General features: G+C 36.4%; 1 protein-coding gene across 1 annotated transcript in view; it reads left to right on the forward strand.

The window, feature by feature from the left end:
- Positions 1 to 23,292, forward strand: part of efna3b (ephrin-A3b) — a 54,898-nt gene that overhangs the window by 26,381 nt on the left and 5,225 nt on the right. The window contains exons 2-3 of the mRNA XM_084385029.1: positions 20,158 to 20,444; positions 21,038 to 21,103. Of these exons, the coding sequence (XP_084241155.1) occupies positions 20,158 to 20,444; positions 21,038 to 21,103 (353 nt within the window). The remainder of the gene's footprint in view (positions 1 to 20,157; positions 20,445 to 21,037; positions 21,104 to 23,292) is intronic.

Raw genomic sequence — 23,292 nt, forward strand, 5'->3', positions numbered from 1 at the left:
TCACACACCAATATAAAGTTCATATTCTTCATCTATATCAAGGTTATTATAGTTTTTTTTTTTCAAAACAAAATTATTTCAATAAAAAAAATTCGTTTTTTTATCAAAACGTATTATTATTATGATTATTATTCATTTTAGACGTTTGAATTCTATAAATGCTATTTTGTTTTAGTTTTCATTTCAGTTTTCTTTGTAGTTATTATATTTAAGGAATCAGTTGAGGAATTGTTTTACTAAAACAAGCTTTTTTATTTGATTTATTTGCAAAAATGTTTCTTTTAGTTTTGGGATCGGTGTACAATAATCACTGGGGTATTAGTTTGATCTTTCCCTTTGAGTTAGTAACATGCCCATAACGTGTGATATTTTCATGCAGAAAGCAGTCTTCCAGCATCATCTTGTGAATTGCATATATGAGCATGTATTACGTTGCTGAAAGATGTTTTATCAAAATTAGCATAAACGCACAGGAGAAATTTCTCATTTAAATGTCATCCTTATGAATATTTGATTAGATCCTAGAGAACCTCTTAGTTTCCCTCTTACGAGTGGGAATTAAGGTGACAGTGGTGCACTGGAGCCGGAATGGACTCGTCTGAACATGATTCCAACTATAAAAACCAGTGTGCCAGGATTCAGGCTTCTTTGTTTCTTGTTTATTTCTCAGTGATGACCAGGCAGCGATGACATTCTTTGCTTCGTCATTGCTGAAGATCTCCTCCAGCACATTACTGTGAGAGCCCTGAGGAATGGAATACAACCTGGAGTCATAATCATTGCAATGAACACAGATCATCATTATGGTCCTTCTAATGTTTCGTCTGAGCTTTTGTGCCTGATGGATTGGAGACACGTACTCTGAAAATTTGAAAAAAGAGAAGATGGCGCGTGTGCGTGTGCTTGCGGTGAGAGGACGTCTGTGTGTTTATGTGTCCGCTGGTTAATTATTCACCATCTCGCCACATTGCTTTTTTTATTTATTTGTGATGTCATTTTAAAACACGGTAGCAAAGGGCTCTCAAATTAGCTAGAAATACCGATACTGACAATTATTTTACATTTATGGCAGATAGAGATGATTCTCTTAAACCATATATATATTAGACAAATTATTGCTGCCCCTTTAAGTTTCCTAAAATCAAAAAATAGGAGGAAACAAAAGTCAACAAATAAAATATTTGTATACAGTATCGAACAGTAAATATCTAATTGTAGTGCATGAAGTGGTGTTCACTATAATGTAGGGCAGTGCATAATTTGTACCAGATCCTACCAGATCCTGTTCCATAAAATTGCTTTCCGGTATTTGTTTTTAAACAATCCGGCATTACATGGTGACAGTGCATGCGCGTATGTGAGACAGAGCGAGCCCGGGTTTATGCAGATGTATTTGGAGGTTATGTTTTGCTATTGGCCCTCAAAAACATATATATTTTTACCAATCATCTTTCTTAAGTTCAAAATCCTTCTTATTGGTTGGTGCTTACCACTTATTGTTTTGTGTGCAGTGAGCAGCGGAAAGTTTGGAGAGAGTGTAAATACCTGACGAAGTTAATATCGACAAAATGTCAAAAAGACAGTCAAGGATATTTTCATTTTTCATATCCGTGAGTAAAGCTGATGGTGTTTCTGATGAAAAGAGATCCCGAGAAAATGGAACTGCACCCCTGGACAATTCAGCTAATACGTGAGACACGAGGAACTGGAGTTAGGTCAATCAGAAAACAATGTAATGAAGAGGCGACGTTGTTGGAGAGAGAGAAAATCACTGATCAACTGAATTATATTTGGTCTACGTGAATACGTGACAGAATGATACACTAGGCTGCATGTATATGGCTGTGCAGAAACTTGTGAATGATTCTCTTAGCTGAACTAGCACCATTTAGTTATGTTATTGCATGTTCGGGTGTTGTGCCGAAATTAGACTTGAATTATTACCCCCTCATTGAAACTGCTACCCAATTGCCTAATCTGTACCCCACCCCCACCCCCAAACCTAAACCAACCCATCCTGGGGACTTAAGGGGGTAATAGTCTGGCGGGGGTCAGAATTTGGCACACCGGGGAAACTGAAGTTGATTGTCAGTGTCGGTCACAGCGCCTTTTAATTGTTGTTTTGGATCCTGCAGTTATGCATTTATAAATGTAGCACTACTGTAGGGTAGACTGAACAAGTAAACGATCTGAGAAATGGTAATGGTGTGTGTTAAAGACTTGTTTGTTGTATTAGGTTACTATATAACAATCTTTAAAGCCAACCCAAAAATGACAAATGTGTCATCATTTACTCAGCCTCATCTCTTTCCATCCTGCATGACTGTGGATATTTAGAAAAACTGTTTTTGTCCATTCAACGAAAGTCAATGGGGTCCAAAAACAAGAGATGACTGTCTTTTGTCTTTTTTTGTGTTCCTTAGAAGAAATACAGTCATTTGGAATGACATGAGAGTGAGTAAATGATGCCTAAATTGTCATTTTTGGGTGAAGATGTAGTCCACCAGAAAAAAGTTTGGTCACAATTTACTGTTGGCAACTAAACAGTTTTGGTTCCAATTGACTTCCATTTATATGGGCAAAAAGTACAATGGAAGTCAATAAGAACCAAAACTTTTTGGTTCCCAACATTCTTCAAAATATCTTCTTTTGTGGTTTGTAGAAAAAAAGAGTCATACAGGTGAGTAAATGACGACAGAATTGAAATTTTTGGGTGAATTAACTATTTAAGAGAGCTACTGGATAACATTAAAGGCCAAACCAAATTGTGCCAATGAGGTGATTCACCCATGGGCCATAAAAGATGGCTGAGAAAGGAAATGGGAAGAGAACCTGACCTTGTTTAAGCTCAATGTCTCCTTTCCTTTACCCACTATAAGTGAGAGTCATCCTCTGCTGCACCAAATCTATTTATGATAGATTGCAGTCTGGAATTATTTACGACAAAGGAAGTCTGGACATTTGGAGAGAATCCGTCCTCCAGACACCCACATACTCATCCTCACTTGAACACAAAGGGCAGTTTTCCACCTCAGGAGATGAAGTTTGAAACGACCTCCGGACACACATCAACAGCTGCCCCGCTTTTCCTGCCCATGTACACACTTGCTCTCTCTCTGAAAGGGAACTGTATTGTATGGGGAAGCTATTCTAATTAGAGTTAATTACCGCAGATTTACTCTTCTCTGTGGTAAAGTGAGCGTTCTGTCACACGGCTGTAATAGAGACGGAAATAGAAACTGGATACTGGGAGACAGAATGTTTGAAGGGGATTTAGGGAGAGTTTGTGTGTGAGTTCCTGTGATGTTGTGCAGGATTGGTAGAATCATTATCTGTCACTTTGACTGACTGGGTTGTACATTTTCCGTCGTGCTTTATTTTGTATGCGTCAGTAAAACGTAATGCTTGATATTTTTAATGTGACATATGATATCATGAGCTATTATGCTCTTACCGAGCACTGTGTTCTAGATTTTTTTTTCCTGTTTATTTCCTTTTATATGTGAAAAAAGACCTATGACACTGTGGTCTTGTGATCTGGTCACCTGATTTAATGTGATCTGTTTCACTGGACAATCAAACATAGGCTCATTGGAAAAACAGGCATCTACCTACATTTTTTTTTTGAAAAATCTTTTGTTTCTCCACGGGTCAATTTTTGCAGTGACAGCACTTCTTCACCTTTAATTCCTATTTTAACTGTGGGAATGTTTGGGAATCGCAGTAGCAGATTTTTTTATTTGTCAAAAATAACGGAAAGCGGTTTTTCAAATTCGATAAATGACTGAAAATTGGTCACGTCGGTTTTGCTGGATTTACAAATCAGGCTTTGCGACAGACAGAGATAGAAAGCATCCAAGAGAGGGAGGGAGCTTGAGAGAAACAGATTGAGAGAAAACGAGAAAGGGAGGCTGGGAGAGATGAAGGGGTCAGTCCAAGGAGATAAGGAGGGAGTTAAATGAGAAATGCACAGAGAAATACGGATATTTTACATATGGCGCGGTGACAGCTCAGAGGGAGGGAGAGAAAGAAAGGACAAAATGGATGAAAAAAATAACGGCTGAGATAGTGGAATATAGAAGAAAGAGTTGAGCGAGGAAGGACACAGGAAAGGGACAGTGTATAAAAAAGGAAAAAAGAATTACATGACCCTTACAAAGAGCACTGTAAAGAATGTTATCAGGTAACCTAAAAAATGTGGTAACATCTAAAAGAACTGGTTTTATTGAAGTCAAAAATATTATTTAAAAGGGTTGAATCCACCTGACTACATTAGGCTACACCAGCTAAGGGTCCAAATCAAGTAGCCTATACTGTAGTGCCTAAAGGTAGCAACTGCACAGTTTCACTTTGCACAGCGTGGTAATACTATGGTACTTTGTACTGAATGTTATGTTCATGCACCATGGTAATTACATTAAAGTAGACGGGATGCACAAATATAAAATTTTTGTCAGATAAGCAGATACATTTTTTTATAAATGGCAGATATTTCATAGTATTATTAAAGAGGCTACATGGATGCGTATTGTTATTATTTTTCTTTTATTTGGTGGGAATGGAAAAATCCCAATTACTGTCTAGATTTTATCGTCTTCATAATGTTTGACAAATAAAATATTAGTACAAAAAAATCATACATTTATGTCTGAATAAATAAAAATAGCAAAAACACTCAAATTAGTCATTTTAAATTCTACGAGTGAATTCTACAAGTTCATTATAATGTACAGTAGAGAAAAAGTATATTTTGATATGTTAAAAAATAGCATTTAACAGTGCAGTTAAATTATTAGTGTTTTAAAGTGAGGGTTAGACAGAAAATGTAAAAAAAAAAAAAAAATAGAGGAAATGATCTAATGTTACAGATTAAAAAAAACATAAACAGATAAATTAAACAATAACCATTATGGTATTCCTATATTGTGCATACCTTAAAGTACCCCATATTGTATCAAAACTTTGTGTTCTTAGTATAAAAGTGTCATGGGAGGAAAAATAAGCATGATTTATACAGGAGGAGTGAAAACAAAATTACATGTTCATTGGCACACAGAAAAAAATTTATTAATAGGAAGTATACATCTGTGTGAGTTTATTCGTGAGTGAATGACTGTTTCTCTTACTCTTTTGCAGTGACTTTATCACATCTCTGTTACTTAATACGGTAAAGCTTCTCATTTTGATTCAGTGTTCCCCATTATCTCTCAGTATTCCTTGCTTTCTCTGTTTTGTCTTTATTTTTCTCCGTTGTGCCAAAATCAGCTCTTCGTTAGTTTTCCTGAATAGCTTCTTTATCTCTAGCACATCTATTTCCCTCTCTCGTTCTTTCTCCTCTGTGTTACTACAGATACGCTCAGTTGGTTTTGTTTGCACGTTTCCATAAGGAATGTGAACTTGTTTGAGTTGTACATGGAGAGGATTGGTTTTTTTTTTGTGTTGTTGAATGGAATGGACTGTAAAGGGAATGTGAAAAGTCTCTCTCTCTCTCTCTCTCTCTCTCTCTCTCTCTCTCTCTCTCTCTCTCTCTCTCTCTCTCTCTCTCTCTCTCTCTCTCTCTCTCTCTCTCTCTCTCTCTCTCTCTCTCTCTCTCTCTCTCTCTCTCTCTCTCTCGTTCTGTGATATTAAATTTTCATCCCCTGTAGCAGAGAAAGAGAAAGGCTGCCCGCTGACAATGGAAAGTGGGGAAAATAAATAGAGAGGGAACTGGTTGTGCGTATGCGTACGGTTTCAGTATTTTTTTTATGAATAAGCTCTTTTTCTGTATTTTAGACCTCATTATCTACACAAGTCATAAATCATATTATGAGTTACAGATGTAATAAACCTCTGTTAATAAATGTCTTCTTATGTATAAAAGAAAATCTTTTGCCTCAACATTATGTATGCCTCCAATAGGGATTAGATTATGGCCTTCATCAACCATGAAGAGGATATTAGTATGATGAAGTGGACTTTTGATATGGTGTGTGATTGTAATGATTTTTTTTTTTTTTTTTGGAGAAAACCTTGTAAAAGTATTGGACTTGCTAACACAACAAGTTAGATAACAGAACAAACAACAGATTGTCCTATTTATAACAAGAAAATGAATTAAAAAAGCACGTAATACATCTATTCTCATGATCTGAAAATCGAAATGAATGACATTTCTAAAATTGTCATTCGGCTCTCTGTCACCTCTTATTTCCACTAAACATCATTTTTATCATTTATATCATTTAAATGTAAGACTTGGTCTTTGAATGTTTTTTTTTTTTTACATTTTTTACAACTGGTAATAGAATGCATTAGAGAAAGAGAGTATTTTCAGCTTGACACTATAAATCGCTGTTTTTCTGCACTAAACAAGGGAATTTTACCATGATATTTTCAGAGATAAGAGAAAAGATGTTATAGAATAATAATTTAATGAAAAAAAAATGTAACAGGTTAAGAAATAAGCTGAAATAATAATAATATTTTTAAATATGTTGTTAATATTTTAAATTCAACTCTTGGCTTTGGTTGTTATTGTTTAAATAAAAAAAATGAAAAGAAAAATATAAACAACTACCAGTATTTATTGATAATAATAATAATAATAATAATAAAATTATTATTATTATTATTATTATTACTGTTATTATTATTATTTTAAATTCAACACCTGGTCTTTAGTTGTTTTTTAATGCTGGTAACCGGTTAAAAATTAAACTGAAATAATAATAATAGTTTATTATTAATTATTGTATAATGTTAAAATATATTTAAAAAAATTATAAAATAAACTTTAATTGGAATTATTATTATTATTATTATTATCATACTGGTATGATACTGGTAGTTGATTATTATTTATATATATAATTTTTTTTTTTTTTTTATCAACTCTTGGCTTTGGTTGTTATTTTTTAATCCAAAAATAAATAATAAAATTATAAACTGCTACCAGCATTTAAAAATAGCATTTCACTCGGAAGCGATTAAAAGGATTTTCCCCCATGTTTTTAATTCTGAAAAAAAAAAACCCTCACATTAAAAGCGTTCTAGTACACGCATACAGAGAATGATTGACAGATGTCACCAGCATCTGAAGTGGCGTATTGACATGATATGGCAACAGTAATCATAAGATTAAGAGGAAAAAGCAAAAAGAAGTGAGTGAGAGTAAAGGAGGGAGAATGAGTCTTGAGAAAGAGAACGACAGACAGCAGAGAGGTGTCTAAACGAGTGCCCAAGATTAAAAAGAGAAACCAAGACAGATGGAGGATAGAGATACAGAGACAGACAGATGCAGAAGTTAGAGCAGAAAGTGACAGAGTAAATGAAAACTATTGAAAAGGGAAATGGCAAACAAGATAATGAAAACCCTAATGAAAAAGAGCTTAAAGCAGCCCTAAGCTAATTTATTGCTCTTAAGCTTGTCGGTTTGCTGGTTTTAGAGGGGTGTTAGCCTGCGAGACCCTTAAATACCAGATAACCAGCAAATCACCAGCTGTTTTTTTTTTTCAGCAGCGGATAGAAAGAAAAACAAGGAAAGAGAGGTCAAAGAAACAAAGGAGAGTGGTTAGTCTGTCTTGTTTGACAAAATTAGCTTTTGTTTGGTGGGCAAAAGACACGTTAAAATATTTATCAGTAAGACATGCACAAACAGACACACACTGTCGATCTCTCCTCATTTTGTTTTGCCACACACTTCCACGTCTTTCACAAGAGGAGATGGCAACATTAGACGTGTGGGAGAGGAGAGAGGCCAGCGAGGTTAATGGAAACACAAACACACTTACAGCGGAGTCCTGTGTGCCATTTACTCCGGCTCACGTGTCTTCGGGACTCTCACTGGCAGAAAGAGATCATGGAATAGACTGAACTGGACACGCAGCTCACACGTTTCTCCCCGCTCAAAGCCGCTCATGGACAGAGACCCCTCTGTGTAAACAGTGTTAGTGCGAGTGTAAATGTAGTTTAATGACAGCCCTGCATCTGTGTGTGTGTGGGTAAGTGGGTGGGCTCGGGTTCGGAGAAAGCGCTTTTAGAGAGTACTTGAGACCATTACACTGCTCCAATCTGCTCTTTTCTTAACCGCTGTATTGATTCTCCATAAGAGCCTCCCAACTACCAATATCCAGGGCTGTAAACATGCCACACGGCGGGAGTGCGTCTGTGCGCACATGTGATGAGGTAGTGGGGTTCGGGTCGGATCAATTTGAGGGTCAGAGGTTAATGTCTTGAAACTACAGCTCGATAAAGGTGTGCAGGTTTGTCGTTTTTAGCAGACCTGAGAGCGTTTGAGATTAGCTGGAACTGTGAAATGTCTTTATTTACTCTGCCTTTGTTTTCATCCTCAGCACTATAACAGTCATCTAATTATACTTAAAGGGGTGGTATAATGCCCCTTTCACAAGATAAAATAATTCTCAGATGTCCCCAGAGTGTGTATGTGAAGTTTTAGCTCAAAATACCCCACATATATTTTCATATAGCATGTTAAAATTGTCACGTTTTGAGGGTGAGCAAAAACACACCGTTTTTGTGTCTGTCCCTTTAAATGCAAATGAGCTGCTGCTCCCAGCACAGAGGGCGGAGCTTCAACCGCTTGAGTCCTTTTACCTCACACACACATGCACTGAAAATGTCAAAAACTTTTAGCCTTTTATGTTCAAACCGGAGTCAGACAATATTAGCATATTCTGTCATGATAATCTATAAATCGCGTTCCCGGGGGCGGGGTTTATGCAAATTTTAGGGTTAGTGATGTTACTAACCCGTGAGGAATGTCGTGTAGTCCCATACCAGCCGTTTGTTGTAGTTTACTTAAAAAAAGCAATTTCTTTAAAAGAAAATATCTCCCTTTGCTTTGAACTTTGAGCATTATAACTTTGCAGATGTTGTTTATGCTCAAACAGCAACATTACACACTAACTAAAGTTAGAAAAGTGAAATCATAATCAACCACCCCTTTAACACTCATTTAAGTCAAACTTTTGTCCATTGTCCTCAATATCTCAAATTACAATTTCTCTCCAAGGCTAGAAATTGGCCGTAACAAACCTCAGGGAGTAAATGTCAGTTAATGTCTTTACTGTTAAACTGGTTGTTATTGTTATTATTAGGAACGTTACCCTTAAATAATTTTGCTAACTTGATCAGCAAGATGAAACGCAAAAAGAACTGACGTTACAATTCACAGTCTTCTATGCAAACTGTGGTCCGGGACCCATTGTTGTTATTGCTAACTAAAACTAAATTTTAAATTAAAAATTTAATTTCTTAAAATAAAATGTATAAAACTGAAACTTATTTTATTTCAGATAATTGCCAAAGCATTTCCTCATTTTCATTTAATTTGTGTACATTTTTTTTTAATTATTATTACTACAACTTGAGCTAAAATTAAAATAAAAGCAAAAAATCCATTGTAAAAAATTGAGGGAAAAAATATGTTTTTTACAGGACTGTCAAAGTTAACTAATAATACATTTAAATTTAACTGAAAGTGTTTTCAGGTTTATACATTTAACATTCCTCTAAAAGTGGTTAGTAAGTGGGTAGAACATTAACAATTTTAAATCCAGTTATTTCATTTAGCATAATTATTATGCCCCCCCCCCCCCCCTTTAAAAACAAGGTTGCAAAATATGTTAATATATTTAAAAAATATTGGCCCTTGCGAGAAAATAAAATGCAATCCACACTAAAATACTTGTTCACTTGCAATGAGAATAATGTTTTGTTCTGACAAGATGAATTATTTATATACTTATTAATTCTAATTTGGAGAGATTTATTCAATTAAGTTCATTCATATAATTTTTTTTAATGATAACTTTGTTTAATCACACAAAAGTAAACAAATGTATTGAACAAATGGGTTCTAAGGTGAAACTATAGTTGAGTCTCACTGGCCTAGAGTATATGTTCAGGACTTGAGCCTGATGGACACGTCCTCTTTCTCCTCTTTAGTTCAACGTCCTGTTTCACCTTCTCCTAGTCTCTCCGTCCCAGTTTCCCACTTCTGTTCCTGTCGTTCATTTCTTCATTTGCATTCCTCTTCTTCCTCATCCCTTCATTCCTCCCCTTCACTCGCCCGAATGTGTCCATCCATCTCTGTCGTTCATCATCCATCTCTTTGAGACATGCGCGCGCACACACAGTCAATGCTAATTCAATTTTAATTCATGACACATGGCCTGTACTCATGATGCTTTTGGAATGGAACCCAGAGCTTAGACCACTGCTTCAGTCTCTCTCTCTCTGTCCCTCTTTCCTTTCTGGCTAACAGATTGTTTTAGAGATCCATTTAAAGCTCCAGAGTAAGGCGAACAACAAACAAACAAAGGAACGGAGCGAAAATGTATTTGTTCAAAGGTTGCTCTTAGGAGACATAAATACTGTATGTTTCATTTCAAGGGATAGTTCTCCTAAATATAAAAATTCTGTCATCATTCACTCACCTTCATGTCGTTTCAAACCAAGATGTTCTTTTTCTTTGGAGCACAAAATGATAAAAGTTTTTTTTTTTTTTACATACAATGAAAATTTGTCTCTTTTTTTTTTGTTATCCACTGAATCATACACTGATCATACAGATTTGAAACTACTTGAGGGTGAGTAAATGATGACATAATTTTCATTTTTAGGTCAACTATCTCTTTAAGTATAATTTTTTTATTGGAGTGTCAAAAAAGTCACAAAAAAACTATTGACAGAGTATAGAGTTATAGAATGAGCTTATAGAGCTCACGTGATTTGGTCTTGGAAGAATTTGATGAGAATTTGAAATCTCTGACTTTTTCCTTGCAGATATTGAGGATATTGGCAAATTTAAATGAGCCTATTTTTAAATTTTTTTTGGAAATAGGCTCATTTTACAACTCCCTCAGAGTTAAACAGTTGAGTTTACCGTTTTCGAATCCATTCAGCCGATCTCCGGGTCTGGCGGTACCACTTTTAGCATAGCTTAGCATAGATCATTGAATCGGACAAGACCATTAGCATCTCTCAAAAAAAAAATGACCAAAGAGTTTCGATATTTTTTCCTATTTAAAACTTGACTCTTCTGTAGATACATCGTGTACTAAGACCGACGGAAAATGTAAAGTTGCGATTTTCTAGGCTGATATGGCTAGGAACTATACTCTCATTCCTGCGTAATAATCAAGATTCTATAATCAATCATCAAGAAAAACTCAACTGTTTAACTCTGGGGGAGTTGTAAAATGAGCCTATTTCCAAAAAAAGTGGAGTATCCCTTTAAGTACAGTTTGGAACATTAAGACCACTTCTGAAACGCTTGAGGAGACACGTCTGAGATTACAAGTCTTTTTCTCTGGAGAAAGATCACCTGGAGACTTTAGAAAACTTTCTCATTTGCTCTCTGGTGATGTCTAAAAGAAACAATTGATTCATTACTTTGGGGAGTAATAAAATGATAAATATACAAAGATAAATGCAAAGTGGTAAGATTTGATATTAATGAAGTTTAGTATGCACTCTCTGATCAGTATATTTGACAAATATCTTTTTTTTATCTTGCCACCCCGGCCAGACATATATAACAATAATGTGGTTCTATAGTAATTGAATGCCAGGAATGGAATGAGTGTACCATTCAAATTCAGTAACTAAATTTCAATTCATTAGCTTTAGAGAAATTAATTTTCAATGGTTCCGTAGAAATCTTTCAAAACCTTTCAAAACATTGACATGGACAATGAGCTCCAGAGTTCTTATTTGTATGTAGGTGTATGCTTCCATTGAAACGATCAGTCAGCATGATTCAATTTTCTTTTTCTTTTTAATCACATTTAAAGCTGAGCTGAATTTTTAACCATTCTTTAGTGTCCATTCATTACTCCATTCTTTTTACGAGAGAACACAAAAACACTGACATGTAATTTTTCCTCCCATCTCTTTTTATTCCCCCCATCGTTTTTTCCATGTTCATTTAGGAGCTCCATTATGAATGTTGAAAACAGTAGTGCTGCTTAATATTTTTTGTGAAAACTCCAGGATTCTTTGATGAATATAAAGTGAAAAAGAACAGCAATTATTTGAAATCAAAATCTTTTGTAACATTTTAAATGTATTTATTGTCACTTTTGGTCAATTTAATACATCCTTGCTGAATAAAAGCATTAATTTCTTTTTTAATTGTTTTACAAATTTTGGCAAAATTCAAATATTTAATTTATACACAGAATCAATGAATTTAAAATCTATAGTATTATATTGTACTTAGCTATGTTTCAGTCATTCCCTTATAAAAACACATTTAGTGTTTCATATCCTTTTTAGCTTTTTACATTCATATACCTTTTATCTTTGAATTAAAGGTTGTGATTTAGTGATTCATTTTGGAGCTGGGAGTGGTTTTATTCATGGCCTTGAACTCTTTATTGAAGTGTTTTCTATGGAGAAAATCAATGGGAAAACACTTCTGGAACCAAGGCTACTGACAAAATGGGCGGTTACTGTTGCACTCGATATGCCTAACAGAGCTTAACCAAAATCAACACACTTAAGACAGCCTTATACAACAGGACAGACAGCGGCTTGGCAATACTAACACATATGTGGTAAATAGACACCATAGATATATATACATAGATACCTCATTAGTGTCTATTTTTATGGGCTGCTATACGTAAGCTATATTGGAACAGTCAAATCCAGTCTGTGGCCACTCGAGAGCAAGTTGACTGTACATCTACAACCTATTCACATGTATGAATATCTATATTTCCATAGCATTACATTGATTTGTTAGTGTAAGTGATGAATAGCGCCATGTTAACCGTTCCAAGCTAGACACGTCGAAATGTCTTGAGCGGTTGAATGTGACATCTCTATGCGATCCCAAGAATTAGAACTAATCCCAAAGTTAAATGATACAAAACAATTGAGCAATCATACATTAAAAGCTTTGCTCTCCAGGTGCATGATGGGAGATCAACTGCCCACAGCTAATATAATAACACTTATAATAACACACAAGAATAAACAGAGGCGTGCCCACACACACAAAGAAACAAGTCCCAACAGAAGTATATATTCTCCCTCTTCATTGCTCAGAGGGGAGCTGTGTTCTGTAAACTTACTTGAACTTGCAATAAAGAGAGCGAGGGGGTGAAGGAAAGATGCAGAGGAGAATGAGAGAGCCATATCCTCATTGTTGTTCAGAAGAAAGGGGGTAATAAACAGTAAAGTGATGACCAGCGAGTGTGTGTGTGTGTGTGTGTGTGTGTGTGTGTGTGTGTGTGTGTGTGTGTGTGTGTGTGTGTGTGTGAGAGAGAGAGAGAGAGAGAGAGGCCGGTTCACCGGGTCTGTGTAGAGATGACTGTGAAGAAAATTGAAAATGGCTAGACTGAACTTGATATATTGAAATAGATGAAATATTGTGTGTATTGAAAATCATATTTATTTAGGATGAGTATAATTTAATAAACAGACTCTCCTGGGTTTACTTAAAACTTCACGTACTATCGACCAACGTCGGAAAGTGGCACTTTGTGTGAGTGAGAGTGAATTTATCTGTTGGATTAGTACAGTTCAGAAGGCTAAAACTCGCCATCAGTGCTGTGACAGTGAGCGACTGCATCGATAAAGAGTGAGAGAAGAGGAAGGGAGAACGGCAGAAAGGAGTGAGACGTAGAGAATGAGCCGCAGAGAGGAGTTAAAGTGAGAGCGAGAACGAGAGATTGGTTGGTTTCTAATTGCCTGTGGCAAATGGGCTTTGAAACGAGGGGAAGTGAGTGGAGGTGTGTGTGATTTACGCTCACACACACACACAGACACACACTCACTTGATGTGAGGGGAGCGGTGATGAGGTTGGCCTTGAGAGCAGGTAACAGCGGCTGAACTCTCCCCCACAGACACATATCAATTCCTTAGCAGATTTAAAACCAAACACACACTCTTCCTCTCTCCCGGCTGAACCGCTGATTACGAGAAAGTTTGATTGATTAAAAACCTGCTCTGAACCCAGTGAATAGTAAACATCTGTTTGGCTGCAGAGAGTGGAATCGTGTATTAATGTTATTGGGGTGGCATTTGGCACGTTTTCAGCCGCAAGTATGTGTGTGTGTGCGTGTGTGTGTGTGCGTGTGTGTGTGCGTGAGCCGGCGGCAGTGGCTCTATGATGCCTCTGAATTTAATAACCTTTCAATAATTTACCGCTGTAGAGGAGGAAAGAAAGGACAAGTGAAGAGAAAAAGAGAGAGAGGAACAAAATCAGTAGGGATTGACCAAAAAATTAGATGGGAAACACAAAATGGAGATAGAAAGAAACAGGGTGAAAGAAACATGGAGGACTAAATACTATCAGGGAAGACATGCACCTGTTTTTTTGTTGTTGTTGTTGTTGTTGTGTGTGTGTGTGTGTGTGTGTGTGTGTGTTTTCTGTAGGAAATGGATTAAAGAACAATGAAACATTTTTAAATAATAATTAAAAACCTTTTTTAAAAATCCAGTAAAATTGCACTCAAAATCTATGCATGATTGTCAGTCTGTGCTGAAGTGGTGGAGATTTTTCAGTGAACCTTTCTGCAAGTCACTTTGTTTCCCCAGTAGTTAGCGACACATGGTGAAGTCTTGATTAGTGAGTCACTGAATAATTTTCTCAAGTGATTTGTTCAAAAACCCTGATTCATTCAGGAGTCGCGGTATCATTAGGTGTTCGTTTTGAGGCGGCGCTGCGCAGACCAATCGGTGTATGACATCAAAGTACTGTGAGAGCGATTGGAGAGCAGACGGCTCCATATGCTTTCGAATCGCTCTCGCGAGATTGCTATGATTAATCAATATACATTCAGAAACACTGATACATTCAGGAATGAAACAGATTGAGTCATTGAATCATTTACTCAAGAGATTTGTTCAAAAACACTGATTCATTCAGGAATTAAACAGATTGAGTCATTGAATCATTTACTCAAGAGATTTGTTCAAAAACACTGATACATTCAGGAATGAAACAGATTGAGTCATTGAATCATTTACTCAAGAGATTTGTTCAAAAACACTGATTCATTCAGGAATGAAACAGATTGAGTCATTGAATCATTTACTCAAGAGATTTGTTCAAAAACACTGATTCATTCAGGAATTAAACAGATTGAGTCATTGAATCATTTACTCAAGAGATTTGTTCAAAAACACTGATTCATTCAGGAATGAAACAGATTGAGTCATTGAATCATTTACTCAAGAGATTTGTTCAAAAACACTGATTCATTCAGGAATTAAACAGATTGAGTCATTGAATCATTTACTCAAGAGATTTGTTCAAAAACACTGATTCATTCAGGAATGAAACAGATTGAGTCATTGAATCATTTACTCAAGAGATTTGTTCAAAAACACTGATTCATTCAGGAATTAAACAGATTGAGTCATTGAATCATTTACTCAAGAGATTTGTTCAAAAACACTGATTCATTCAGGAATGAAACAGATTGAGTCATTGAATCATTTACTCAAGAGATTTGTTCAAAAACACTGATTCATTCAGGAATTAAACAGATTGAGTCATTGAATCATTTACTCAAGAGATTTGTTCAAAAACACTGATTCATTCAGGAATTAAACAGATTGAGTCAATGAATCATTTACTCAAGAGATTTGTTCAAAAACACTGATACATTCAGGAATGAAACAGATTGAGTCATTGAATCATTTACTCAAGAGATTTGTTCAAAAACACTGATTCATTCAGGAATGAAACAGATTGAGTCACTGAATCATTTACTCAAGAGATTTGTTCAAAAACACTGATTCATTCAGGAATGAAACAGATTGAGTCACTGAATCATTTACTCAAGAGATTTGTTCAAAAACACTGATTCATTCAGGAACGTAACAAGTGAGTGAGCCTTTGGCTGCGTCCGAAAGCTTTACAATGCTGCCTTCGGGTGATGCATTCCAAGGTAGGAAGGCATCAAGGCACGTCCGAATCCAGTGTTAGCTTAACTTCCTGTCTCCTGAGATCGATTTTTGAAGGCAGCATAGATGTATCCTTCGTTGCCTTTGATATCCCACAATCCTGTGCTTTCCATTCTGTGACAGTTGAGCTAAAAAACGTGAGGTATCTTCATGCTCAAACACTGCCTGCAAAGTCATTGCCTGATAGGGCAACGAGGCAACAAGTCACTGCCTAAGCTTTCGGACGCAGCCACTGAATCAGTTACTCAAGTGATTTGTTCAAAATATTGAAGTAATTTAATCATTTACTTAAGCAATTCATTCCAAAACACTGATTTATTCAGGATTGTAACAATTGAGTCACTGAATCATTTACTCAAACAATTGATACTAAAGAGAGTGAGTCATTGAATAATTTACTCAAGTAAATGAACACCTTTGGCTTTGTTTGAAACTTTTCATTCCCTAGCAAAACTAGACAAGGTAACAGGCATTGCGTCTAAAATGCTACTTAATATGAAGATCATGTTTATTTAACTGTTGTATAAAATGGCGCTGTTGGTCTGAATATCAGCACAGCTGTGATTACCTGCGGTCGAATCGCATGATATTCGTAACACCAGCACTCTTGTTAATGTGATAGCCCCTATATTGCTTAACTGACTCGATGCAGAGGTCTGGATGTTAACACATTTTTACTTTTAGTCCACAGTCATCAGTGGATCTGCAGGTGTCCTTTATAGAGCACAGCATGTGCGTTTGTGTGTTTGTGTATTAACACACCTCTCATGTGTTTTGTCAACTGTTCGCAGGACAGATGCTCTCCTTTAATTAAACGGATTGAGGGGGTTAATTAGAAGAACAGAAAAGAACAACGAGGGAAGAGAAGAGAGCTGCTGTTTCTCCTGTGGTGCTGATTCAGCTCTGCTCTCTCTCTCTCTCTCTCTCTCTCTCTCTCTCATTACAGATATGCTCTGTAGGCACAATCATTCTGCACATATGTAACTATGAGAAATGTGCATCTTACACAAGTTCTACATGGACAGGATGGGGATTTTAATTAATATGTGTCCAAAAACATGAAATGGACCATAATAATGGGATGTCTTGGTGTACTTGCAACATTTGATTAATGAAGCGAACTAAAACGCTTATATAGGCAGTTGTTTATCAAATTGGTATTATGGCTTTTCTTGGCTTTTGTTCTCTTGTAGAAGCGTTAGCCTCTGTCTTTCTCTCTCTCATTGTGACATTGATCCACTGAGTCTTGATCTTGCTCTGACCTGCTGCCTAGCTCAGCATCTTGCATCATGGACCCACACAGCCTGTACACACACATACAATCACGTAAACCTTGTGTGTATGTTTGTTCTTTCAAATGTTAGCTCAGTAGTTCCAGGAATTTGCCCTTTAATACAGAGGGGTTACTACTCTGAGCTGAGAAGAAAATGTGTGCCAGCCTATTTTAAATACTCTAGGATCATTTTTTAATGATTTGAAATCTCCCACAGTGAGGGAACGTTTCTTCTCTTCATCGCCCCCTCGTGGACATAATAACAACTGCAGATTCCCTTCCATCAGTCTTCCCCCTCTGACTTACTGTCATCATTCCCGCACTGCAAATAAGTTTGTAACGAAAAACAAACAAGTAAAACTGGCATTAGCCTACATATATGCAATGGTCGAGGGTATAGGCCTAAGGGTATATTTTAATTGAACAATAGTCTAAATCCTTTTGGAAAAATTCAGGACTGGGCAAGTTGACGTCTTTTAAATGTTAAACATTTAATCTGATTTTAAATTCATTACAATATTTATTGGCAAAAATGATGGCTATGATAATATATTTTACATTTACCTTTTACATTTTTTCTATCTCGTGAATTATTTTGTTTAATAATTGTTTTACTGTTTGAATTGTGCTCAATGTAATGGCAGATTTCGTTGTGACAACTACTCAATAATAGACCATGGGAGTTAGCGCTATTTAATTTTTGACATGAATGAAAAGGAGGCTGTGAGGGATACAGTGCGTTCAATGGATTGTGCTGGTTTCTTCTAACAACATACCGATTGTTCAGCTGACGAAATGTCTTTTCCGGGAAAAAAAGAAGACGACAACTTTACAAAACCGTTTTAAAAGTTGTGTGTTGTGAAAATGACATGGCCTTTATTGAGTGCCACAAAGAATGTAGCCTACGTCTATCTTTAACAGCCTCGTTTGCATCCGTGTTCAATTTAATATGGCATCTGACATGCCCTAGCCTACTATTGGTCAACAAATATTCAATGAAGTGTACGTAGCTTACCTTTATTTGGCCATCAAAGGGATCGTTCACCCAAAAAATTTCATTTACTCATCCTCATGTTGTTCCAAACCTGTGTGAATTTATTTCTTCTGCTGAACACAAAAGAAGATATTTTGAAGAATGTTGGTGACCAAACATTTGATGGCCCCATTGACTTAGTTTCGGTGAAAAGTGAATAGTTCCAAAAGTTTGACGGCCTCCGGATTTCCCTCTGGGGACTCGTGCAAACAGTGTAGCAGAGTCACATAACATCAATCGCTAATAATACCAAGTTACAGTTTTGCTAGTACAATTAAGTAGCCTAGCCTAAATTTTATTGAAAAAAAGGCTAGCATATTGTTGCAATAAAATCTTTACTTTTTCCCGTGGTTTCCTTTCCGTTTTGCACATGGTGTTGAATGAATGAATGTGTGTGTAGATGGGTGTGACGTGATATAGCCTACTACAGACAAAAAGCAAACATTGCGCTTACACACCATCATTTGCATTTAAAAGTCAGAAGTGAGACGGAGGAATAGAATGAGAGGAGTGAGTGAGGATCAGAGACGAAGTGTGAAGCGGGAGAGGCGTTAATGCAGCATGTTTGATCTTCATTCAATAATTGAATAATAATCTCCCAGGAGAAGTGACCTAGAACCGAGGAAAAGAAATTGATATTCATTTTGCGCATCTAAATACTGACACCTGCTGGTCAGATGTTATTATGGCAACCTCCCATCATTGAGAGAGCTGAGTTTCACTCCATCGTCTCGGCGTCTACTGGTGTGACATTGACAAACGAGTGCAGTGAAGAAGGTACCGCGCTTGTGTTTTGAATCCTGACACTTGCAGTGCAACTTTTCCAACCGCGACTAAGACTGGCCCCGCGAGAGCTGCATTCACTCGTTGTTTATACAGTAGGCCTACGTTGCGTTACGCGGGCTTTCATCAGACACAGTCTTGGAATGGTAAGACTCATTGTCAATACAGCTGCGCACTGGAGCGGTGTAACAATATATTACTACTACAGGTCCCAACACAGCCATCACTCTCGTCTCTCCCTTCTTCATGCTCACCTTCACTCTATCTCTCAGGCCCGAGGGAGCTTCCCCCGAAATGCAAATGTCTGATACAAGCTTGCACTGATTCTGCCTGAACTTCAGCCGAAGAAAATGCATCCATCATCGTGTGAAAACTTATTTGTCCTCCTTTTAACCTTGAAGGAAAAGGAAAGACGTGTGTGTGTGTGTGTGTGTGTGTGTGTGTGTGTGTGTGTGTATATATGTGATGACTTACAAAACAGCTACCTTGCTCTGATGTGTAATATACTGTAAATGTAAATAATGTATAATCTATTAAAAAAAATAGTATTTCTCTATAGTAGAGGTCACATGGGGCTGAAAATAACTTCTTTTTTTTTTTGCTTTTCATTTTGGAAGAATGTGAAATCAGCTGCACCTGACCTCTTGCTATTTTAAATCAGATGTGCTTGACTGATAATAAATTTGAGGGCATTTAGTTGTTCTCACATTCAGCTTTGTTATTTATCATACAAACATGCAGAGAGATTTCATGGCAAAAGTTTTGTGATCATTTAGTGACTGTCGAACACGACTGAATGATTTCAAGGAGCAAATTTTCATTATGCAAAAATGCAGGTTATAAAGGTTTATTCTCATCATTTTAGTGCATGTTATCACTTCAAGAAAACCAATTAAAAACAGAAAGTGAAAATATTGATATATATATATATATATATATAATGCTGAAAATAATGATGTATGAACCGTTTAATTATGGTCTGACAAATTTACAAAGAGCTTTGGAAATTTGAGTCTGGAAATGAAGTTGAAAATGTGTTGGAATGTAGCTTGGTGAATGTATGGGTAAATGGATAAAGATGCCAAATATGTTCAGCATTTTCTGAGCAATAACTGACTATAATGTGTGTTTCTCTGTCATCAGACTTCGTAAGGAGGGCTACACTGTGCAGGTGAATGTCAATGACTATCTGGATATCTACTGTCCTCACTACAACAGCAGCCAGAGAGGTGTCGCTGAGCAGTACGTGCTCTACATGGTCAGTTATCGTGGTTACCGTACGTGTGACCCGCAGCTGGGCTTCAAACGCTGGGAGTGTAACCGCCCCCACGCCCCGCATGCACCAATCAAGTTCTCGGAAAAGTTTCAGCGCTACAGCGCCTTCTCGCTCGGCTATGAGTTCCACGTTGGGCACGAGTATTATTATATCTGTGAGTATAGTGTTTTGTAACACAGCTATTTACATTACTGTATTATAGTATATGAATGTCAGACATGTCCATCAAAAGAAAGAAAAATATATTCTGCTTAAAAAAAGGTTATTGTTTTGGAATTACAACATTATTTTAATAACAATTAAGTACATCATCACCCTCCCCAAATTGTCATTATTATGTGAATATTAATTTAAATTTGTTGCTCTGCTTTTAATAAATGTTGATTTCGAATAATAAAATAAATCATTGTATTTAAATGTATGTATTATATATATTTATAACTATAAAGTTCATAAATCGGTTTATTTACATTACTGTATACAGTAAGTGCATAATAATCCACATTTACATACTATTATATTTACACACACAATGCTAACACTATACACTGTATCTGTAGGACCTTATGCTTGCGTTGTCATACAAGTTACCATTTACTGTACATCCAATAGTACAAGCTTTTTTTTAGATACTAGATAGTATTACTTATTTAAAGCTTTTCTGTGTTTAATATTGCAGACAATTTTACAGAATATTACAGTATTTCTGATGACTGACAGATGATTGACATTTTCTTGTTTTTTTAGCCACACCCACTCATCACCACGGGCGGAGCTGCCTGAGATTAAGAGTGTATGTCTGCTGCTCAACAGGTATCGACCTCTATCCATCCATCCATCCATCAACTCATCATTTCATCCATCCATTCTATTTTTCAGTCAATTAATCCACCTGTCCACCCACCTCAGTCCAGTTTTCTTTAACTCTACTATCTGTCTTTCTGAGGATTTAATCAATCTGTTTACACAGAAAGCACTCTCTCTCCCTCTCTTTCCCAAATAGGTTTCATGTCTTAATGTTGTTTTTTGGCACTACAGTGATTCCCAACCAGGGATACGCGTACCTCAGGGTGTACTTGAAAAGATTTTGGCTTTACTTCGTTAAACTTACTTAAGTCAGTAAGTTTATTTTTTAAAGAAATTAATACTTTTATTGAGCAAGAATGCATGAAATCGATTAAAGTGACAGTAAAGAAATGTATACTGCTATTTCAATTAAATGCTGTTATATCTAACAATCTTTTCATCAAAGAATCATGAAAAAATGTATCACTGTTTCTAAAAAAAATATTAAGCAGCACATCAATTGATAATAGCAAGATGAGTATATTTAACTGATTTCTGAAGGATCATGTGAAACTGAAGACTGGAGTAATGATGCTGAAAAATTCAGCTTTGCATTCACAGGAATAAATCAAGTGAATGCAACCTGTGTCAGCATAAGAGACTTCTTTCGAAAACATTAACAGAATGTACCAACCCTAAATTTATGAAGTAGTGTATATAACAGAAATTGTCACTTATTCGAATAAAAAAATATATTATGGAGCCCTGCATGACATGGGGGAAAATTATATAATAAAATAGAACAAATTAAGATTTTGTTTAATTGTTTTAGCTCAGTCGTGGCCATGAATTAAGATTTTGTTTCCACACTTATTCATATATTCCCTTGTTTTAGTAAATCGTGGCCACATTGTACTAATTCATTCCCTCGGTTTAATTTATATCGTGGCCATGATTTAACTAAAACGAGGGAACGAATTCTTCATTTGTGGCTGCGACATACATATATCTTTTTTTCTCTTGCTTGTCATGTGTGGGTCTCTGTAAATTATAATTGCTTTTTATTTAAAATGTCTTGGCCAATATCAAGCTGAATGCAGTTAAAAACTAAGAGTATATAAGACAAAAACAAAGATTGGGAAACACTGCTATAAACCATTCTATTGCTCCACCTCTGTTATTTCTTCCCCCTCTCTCTCTCTCCCTCTTCTCTCTTGTTTCCAGGTCCTGTCAGGATTCATGTTCTCTCAAAGTCAGTTTGCTGGCACTGAGTGTTATTTTAACCCCTCAGCCTCTCTTTCTGTCAGTGCTCATGTTCATTAATAATATTCCAGCTCAGTGGATGTATGTGAGAGAGAGAGAGAGAGAGAGAGAGAGAGAGAGAAAGAGAGAGCATACTGTGTGCTGTCTTAACCTCTGCCCTCTATCTTGGAGTCTCTGAGTTCTTGTGTCAAGATGAATCTGTTAGTCTTGCTCAGTCAGGTCTGAACTCCAGTGCCTTGAGATCAAATAGCTGAAGCAGGGCTGATGTATTTATCAGGATGTGGAAAACTACTAATGAGCTGATGAGTTGAGTCAGGTGTGTTAGATTAGAGAGAAAACATGTGCAGTGATGGGGGGCATTTAAAGGACCACGACGTGCCTTGAAACTCGCAGCATTGTTCAATGGCATGTGTTGAACACGTAATTTTCTCTGAAACTTGAAGACAGGGTGGGACATATCGAACAGCTCCTCCTTTTTAAAAAATAGCCAATAGCGTTTCGTTTATATCACAGCTCGGAGCCGTTGAGATAGCGAAAGCCGCACTTTCCTCCTAATCTCTAACCGTTTCTCCTCCTAATCTCCACCACACCGCTTTAAAATATAGCATTCTGTGCAGAATTCAAATGGGTCCGATATGTTTTCTGGTACACTCTCAGAAAATAAAATACATAATTGTACCTTTAGGGGTACAATGGCTTGTCACTGGGGCTGTACCCTTAAGGGTACAATATTGTATCTTAACCTTTAAAAGAAACGGTACATATATGTACCTGTTAATGCTTTTTGACCCTCAAAAAGGTACATATGTACCTTGAGGTCCAATAATAAGCCCTATGGGGTACGTTAGTGTAGATTGTACCTTGGGGAACAGAAATGGACTTCTACTGTACCCCTATTTCTGACAGTGTATGCACCGACTTGCATATATCATCACTCCTAAGAAATCTGATGA

Source organism: Rutilus rutilus (assembly GCF_951802725.1).
Source record: "Rutilus rutilus genome assembly, chromosome: 17".
In the NCBI taxonomy this organism is placed as follows: Eukaryota; Metazoa; Chordata; class Actinopteri; order Cypriniformes; family Leuciscidae; genus Rutilus; species Rutilus rutilus.